We start from the raw sequence: 7,418 nt of genomic DNA, 5'->3' as shown, positions 1-7,418 counted from the left end.
ACCTTTTTATTCTGTCTTAAACCAAGATTACTGGATATTATTATCATTATTCCTCTCTCTCTTTTAGGGTTTTTTGCTAAGTGGGCCATGGTCTTCCATGTGATAGCATGTGCTGTGTCCTTCTCTCATTGGCCCACCACATCCACCCCCCATGTTTACCCCCCACCCCCACCCACCCCCTTTCATTTGAACAAATAAATTGGCTTTTTTTCACTAAACTTCTTCCTCTCATTCCCATACTTCCATTTCTTCTGTTTTTCTTCTGCTACAACTTTCTTGAATCCTAAAGAAACTACATATTCTGTCACCTCTTTTGTTTTGAAATTTGTTTGAAGAAAGTTGACTAAGGTATGTTATTTTTCACTCCTAATAAAATCATATAATTCAAGTTTTTTTTTCTAGTTTTTTTTTTTTGCATGTTCTTATCATATGTAGCTATAAACATTCCTTTATATTGCCTTTTTCAAGTTCTAACACCAAATTATCTACCTATAAGAACATTTAAATCAAGCTATAGAGAGACTTTATGCCTTTTTTCTTCATTTTTCTTGTTTATATGTTTCAAGAATCTCTTAATATTTCCAACTCTCTTTTTTATCTTCTTTTTTCTTGGTTTTATTGATTCCAATCTAATATATCTAATTTTTTTTAATATAGTTTTCTTGAAGAATGAGGAATCCTAGTTCACTCAAGCAAGAATTTCTCAAGAAATGGATAAAGGGTCTACAAATATGCAGTGCAACAAAGAAAAAAATGAGCATAATTGAGAGAAAAAAAGCTATAAAATTATCTGCAGATATAGCAATGGCTTCAACAAGAAAATTTACAACTTATTGGAGTCATTCCCTTTTGGCCAATGCTTCAAAAGATGACACTAACAAAATAATCATAAATAATATTCTTGGAAATGATGATATTTCTAAGAGATCAATGATATTCAAGAAATCATCAATGGGGTTATTGGCTATGTCTCAAAAGATTATTAGATGCAAGAAAATTGTAACCAAAAGTTGCAAGATTTCAAGACAACGACGGCAGCTAAACTTCAGTCCCAAACAAGTTGAGGTCGGCTGTACGATTTCAAGAAAAGGTAGAAAAATGATCTCTCCAATTTCTATAGCAAGAAAATTGGTGAAAAAGAGAACTCAAATTCTTAAAAGTCTTATTCCTGGTGGAGAATATATGGATAATGTTTCTTTAATTAAAGAAACCCTAGATTATATCCTTTCACTTAGGGTTCAAGTTGATGTTATGAGACATCTTGCTAATGCTAGTGAGATTACTAATCCTAAAACATCTTTATAGGTTTTTTTTTTCTTTTGTTTTTCAATATTTTTTAATATTGAAGTAAACAATTCCTTTTTTTTTTTTTCTTTTGTGGTGTTTTTTTTTTCTTATAGTACGAAGAAGAAGAATTTAAATTACTGAAGTATAGTATGTAACAATGTACAGATCAGAGCAATATTCTAGTGAAGTTAATTTTTCCTATTATTAAAGCTTCTATTTGAATTATGTTACTTACTACTTATTCACTATTTGAAAAACAGAAATTAGCAATTGACAAATTATTTAGCTAAATAAAAAATTCCGTCGTTAATCCTATCTAGCAACGTATATTGGCGAAGCGAGAAATTTTTCCAAGAGAATTCAAACTTGAAAGAAGTAAAAAAATATTCCTCAAGAACGAGTATTCATTATATGTATTGTACCTTTACAACTTAATCTTTTACTTATGTACACGGAAATTTTTTTGAGAAGGGTCGTCAGTTGACATCCTTAGAACAATGTAGCTTCGCCCCTGGCGACAGATTAGCGACAGATTGTCAAAAATTCCGTTAGCTACGAGTGGTTTAGCGATAAATTAGCGACGAAGTTCGTAGATTTCCCTTTTTAAGTGATTCTTTCATGTATCCTCTATTTTGTGTTCATCATTTAATGGTATACTTCTTCTTCTCATGAGTTGAATAAGAAATAAAGGTGCTTTTGTTTCCTCTTTTAGTTATTCTAGTGAAAAAGAAGCAGAGGGATTTATTTTTTCTTCAAGAAAAATTACAATAATTAAACTTAAATGATTTCACTTTCACAGAAATCATGGCCATTATAAGCATAAAATTCAGCAAATATTTTGTCTATGTATAGATGTGGGTGTTTGTAAATGTGACTTCTCCTTTTGGTAGAGAGGATTCTAATTCTATAATAAATGCAAAATTTCGTCTCTATTTATTTGACATGCTTCCCTTCTCGAGAATCATTTTAACTAATCTTTGAAACTAAAATAGATTAAATTAACATAATATTTTAAAATTAAATTTAAATATTTAAAAATTATACTAAAAATATTATAAGTTGTAATTCTTTTCATGACAATATGATTAAGAAAATATTTTAAATTGGAAAAGCTCACATAATTTGAATCTCGAGAGAAGCGAAAAGTGACAGATAATCTGGGACGGAGGGTAATATTCCTAATTAATTATTTTGATATTTGAGCAAATATTTCTATAAATTGCTACCATAATGATATTGAAAATGAGAACACAGCTTGCAGATACTATTTTCAGCTAATTCTTTATACAAGTTTTACGAGCATGGGAATTTGCAATTATTTAAAATAAAAATAGAAAAGAATAGTGAAATTTTTTAACACTATATATATCTCGGGTGATTCCCGCCATTCCTGCTTTTCTTTATAGAAGAACATATATTACACTCCAAAAGAAAAACAGAAAAGAACAAGGAAGAATATAAAAGTTGTAACTTATTACAAGTAAAAAGTAATTAATTGTTCGTGTTATATTCCTTTAAATTATTAAATAATATAAGATTCAAAATATCGTCTCAAAGATTTCATGAAACACCCGTGAACAGACTTTGAAAACATTGAAGATACGAGACTTTAAGGAAAGTAATTAATAGTATTAACTTCTTCTTTTTTGTTTGAGCTTTTAATATAACTATTAGGCTATGGGTAGAAGCAAAATTTTCGCCAATAAGATTCGAAAAATAAAAAAAAATACACGACCCAAAATCTCTCCGAAGGAGTCGTGATGATACCTAGCCTCTAAAACTAGGTAAGCCTAACGTTAACAGAAATAACGATAATATTTACTAACTTCGAACAATTTCGAAATAGAAATCCCTCTACAATTTACAATCCCAAAATCGTTAGTACAAGTCATATGTCTTTCTAGGAGTGGTTATACATAATGGATACATCACTGTTCCAGAACAAAAGGAAACAATGGAAATAAATACAATGGAAGGTGACTCCGAGGCCTGCGAACGCTGCAGCAGGTTTACATTGAGTCTCCATGGCAACGATCCGCACAGCTACTAACGATAGAATACCTGGATCTGTACAAAAAAAGGACAGAAGTGTAGAATGAGCACACCACAGCGGTGCCCAGTTAGTATCAAGACTAACCTCGGTGGAGTAGTGATAAGGAACAGTCAAGACGCCTACTGGTCTAATAACATGTCAAAGAGTAGAGACGATTGAAAGTACAAGAGGGGGAGAGGGGGATGAATTGTTTATTTTTAAACTTAATTGCTGATAATTGACTAGTTTTTCAATTAGTCAACTAGATGTAATAAGTTGAGAGTAGTAATAACAGAATATAAGATGCTGAAATTAAATGCAGGAATTAAAGACACCAGAAATTTTTATACTGGTTCGGATTCAATATGAATCCTAGTCTAGTCCCCTTGGATTGCAAGGGAGTTCTTTTCAGTGAATAAGTTTCTTCGAGTACAATGAGAATAGTGTGATAGCTCAGCTCCTATATCACTCGTCTCTTTTGATACAATGCTTCACCAGTATTGTTCTCTCTTTCTTCTCTAACTTGTTACACAGCAGGTCTTAGAGAGCTGCAATATTTGTTTGTAGTAGAACAAAGAGAGGGTGTTTGGTTGGTCAAAGTATATGTGCTAAGGTGTAATTACAAGTTTAAATACCTTGAGAGAGGCTTGAATTCTGGAAAGATTTTCCAACCCAAGAGATTTGATCCTAAGAGATTGATTTCCAAGAATAAAGTTTTTCTGCAACGGCTCCTTTGAACAAGAGGTTGTAAAGATTTTCCTTGTGTGTGAGCCCGGAATATTGATCCTCCATATTTAGATGCTTGATTGAATATTCGGCAGGATCATCAATATACTTGATTTATTTAACTCCTTTAGTTTAGCTTTGATTGATCTCGTCAATATCCTTTGATTGATTTCTTCTTCCTTTAATCGCGTCTCTTTTCCTTGATGTCCTCTGATATATTCCGTCATTCTTGTATATCAATCTTGCTGATTGATTTTGCCAATCTTGAAAGCTATCCAAGAGTTCCTATACAAAGAGAAAATATATTATTTTCATCATTAAAGTTAGATCTAACAATCTCCCCTTTTTTGATGATGACAAGATAATATATGTATAAACATCAGTTGACTTCCATGTAATTTGCTCCCCCTCAATAAGAGCAGTTAACTTTGTCTTGTACTTGAAGGGCATGTAGTCGACTTCTTCAGGATCTGTGACTCCCCCTCAAGGAGTGCCATAGTCGACTTATTATGTACCTGCACAATACAGTACCTGCACAAAAAATATATATCCTTTCTCCCCTTTTTGACATCAGCAAAGAGGGAATAAAAAACGGCATGCATAAACATAATTCATAGCAGAGTGTACTGGCAGAGTTAGAACCTAACAAAAGAAAAATATCCACCTACTGATATCTCAGTCCAGAAATAACACAACAAAAAAAATATTGTCTTAAACTTCCATATTAACGAGGTAGAAAATAGGTAAGAGTGTTGCAGATGGCCTCTTTCAGTCGATCAAAGTTGGCGTTGGCTGAGACACTCATTCTATCAAGCCTGTCATGAACTTCATTGAATGCCTTGACAGCGTTTTCCCTTACTCTGAGAACCGCAACCCGTATCTTGGAGACATCAGACCCTGTTTCTTTAGAGATATCATGAATGGTACCAACAGTGGACTGAGTGGCAATGAGAAGATCTTTGATTGCAGAGCTCTGATTGCCAAAGGCACTAAGTTTCTCAGCTAGGTCAGAGTCACTATGACTAGGATGGAAAGCATAAGGTTTAGGCTTGGAGTCTGTATGAGCAGTCTTGACATCACCTTCTTGTTTCTTGACCCATGAACCCTTTACACACACATACTCCATACTTGTAAAGGCTTTGGAGTTGTACGATTTTGAAACAGAGGAAAAGGAATATGTAGAGATGGAAATATTGTGAGCTTCCAGAATGTGAGTGATGGTCATTCCATAGAGTAGTCTAGTGGAATCTTCTGCACTTTCAATCATGAAATTGATGACCCAGGAGGATAGTTTGATTTTGAATTTGGTCACAAGGCAATAGACCAGAAAAGTGTCTCGCAGAGAGAAGGTTGAAAAAGAGCCAGTAAGAGGAAACAGAGTGGTTGCCACAATGTGGGCTAGGACACGAGTTTCAAAACTAACATCACTAGGACCTAGCTGGTTTGGAAGGGATTCTGATGGATACTCAGCAATACATCGTTTGGCTTGAACAAAGGAAATTTCAAAATCATCGGTCCATGAACTTTTAAAGAGCATAGGGAAACCAGAACACTTGCATTGAAAAATCGAATCAAACATGGCACAGTCAAGAACAATACGCTTTCCTAGTACTAAGGACTCCAACTTATGAGACCTACTAGAACGAAGATTATCATAGAACATTCTCACTAGGGGTTCATAGACTTTAGGCGGGGGGAACAAAGAAGAATTTCGACCACCCTTGATAAACGAAAAGGTCCTTTACCTTACAATTTAGGGCTTTCATGTCATCAAGGTCGACTAACCTCTCATGAGCAATAGGCTTGTGTTTTAGGGCAAGAAAGAAGTTCCTATTTGGAGAATCCCAGAAATTGAGTTCTGACTCAAGAGAACTGGAAAGGTCGACTTTTGATTTTTTTGGAGTGGAGGACACATAGGGTTCTTCTATGGGTCTTTTACCTAGGGCTTTTTCTCCTAAGGGTTGAGAATGATCAAAGAAGTCCACCTGAGAAGAGGCAAACCCCTTAGAGTGATCAGACCCTAGGTCTACTTGTTCAGGGGGCTGAGAAGGGGGTTTTGCCCTGGAGCGGGTGCTCTTTCTAGTGGAGCCAGAGGGATTTTTGGATTGTTTAGCCATTGTATGAGGTTGGTAGTTGAGCAAGATTTTGGAGAAGGGTTCGAAGGCGATAGAGACGATGGAGATTGATAAGAGAGTTCAACATAAAAAGGGATTTTCTGACGGTTGAGTACAGAAAAGGAAAAGGCGTCAGTTGATCAGATGCGATGATTGGTCTTCCTTCTTTGAACTCTGTGACTAATGTGAAAAACGAGGAAAAAGGTGGGAAAAATGGAGGCGTAATTAATGAGTAAAAAAAATATATATATGGAATATTTTGCATACAAAATTAAATAATGGCACATAGGTCCTAATTTTGACTATTAATGCAAATAATGCCAAGTAATTTTCTTAGTAAACAAAATCTCTCTTCTAACAAAGGCTTGGTAAAAATATCTGCTAATTGATCAGTTGTTCCAACAAAAGATATTTCTATATTTGCCTTAAGAACATGATCTCTAATGAAGTGATGCTTGATATCTATATGCTTTGCCCTAGAATTATGAACATGATTATTAGAGAGACATATAGCACTAGAATTATCACAGAAAATTGGTATAGATTTAAAAGAAAATTCATAGTCACCAAGTTGATGGGACATCCACATTAATTGTGCACAACATTGTCCAATAACGATGTATTCAGCTTCAGTGGTAGATAATGCAACTGATGCTTGTTTTTTACTGTTCCAGGATATCAAAGCTTTTTCAAGTTATTGACATGTACCACTTGTGTATTTTCTATCTTCCTTATCTCCTGCAAGATCAACATATGAAAAACCTTCTAATTCAAAGGAGTTAGAGCGAGGATACCATAGTCCATGAGAGACAGTTCCAATAAGATATCGAATGATTCTCTTTACTACAGTCAGAAGTGATTCCTTAGGAGCTGACTGAAACCTGGCAAATTTACAGACACTAAACATAATATCTGGTCGACTGACAGTTAGATAAAGAAATGAGCCAATCATTCCACGATACTTAGTTTCATCAACATGGATTCCTTGTTCATCTTTGTCGAGACTCGTTGAAAGACTCATTAGTGTGCCAATAGCTTTAGCATTACTCATGCCAAATTTTTGAATCAGTTCCTTTGTGTATTTGGTCTGACATATAAATGTTCTTTCTTGAGATTGTTGGATTTGAAGTCCAAGGAAAAATGTTAGCTCTCCCATCATGCTCATTTCAAATTCATTTTGCATAAGATTTGAAAATTCCTTGCACATAAGAGGGTTAGCACTACCAAATATAATATCATCAATGTAAATCTAAATAATG

General features: G+C 34.3%; 1 protein-coding gene across 1 annotated transcript; it reads left to right on the top strand.

Moving 5' to 3' along the window:
• The first annotated feature begins 241 nt into the window (after positions 1 to 241).
• On the top strand, positions 242 to 1,488 carry LOC104227173 (transcription factor IBH1-like 1). Its single transcript, XM_009779348.2, has 2 exons — positions 242 to 348; positions 658 to 1,488. Exon 2 carries the CDS (start codon positions 670 to 672, stop codon positions 1,303 to 1,305), a length of 636 nt encoding a protein of 211 aa, XP_009777650.1. The 5' UTR covers positions 242 to 348; positions 658 to 669; the 3' UTR covers positions 1,306 to 1,488.
• Positions 1,489 to 7,418: the final 5,930 nt, after the last annotated feature.

Source organism: Nicotiana sylvestris, chromosome 11 (assembly GCF_000393655.2).
Source record: "Nicotiana sylvestris chromosome 11, ASM39365v2, whole genome shotgun sequence".
NCBI lineage: Eukaryota > Viridiplantae > Streptophyta > Magnoliopsida > Solanales > Solanaceae > Nicotiana > Nicotiana sylvestris.
The sequence above is the reverse complement of the archived record's forward strand: the minus strand, read 5'-3'. Positions and strand labels throughout refer to the sequence as shown.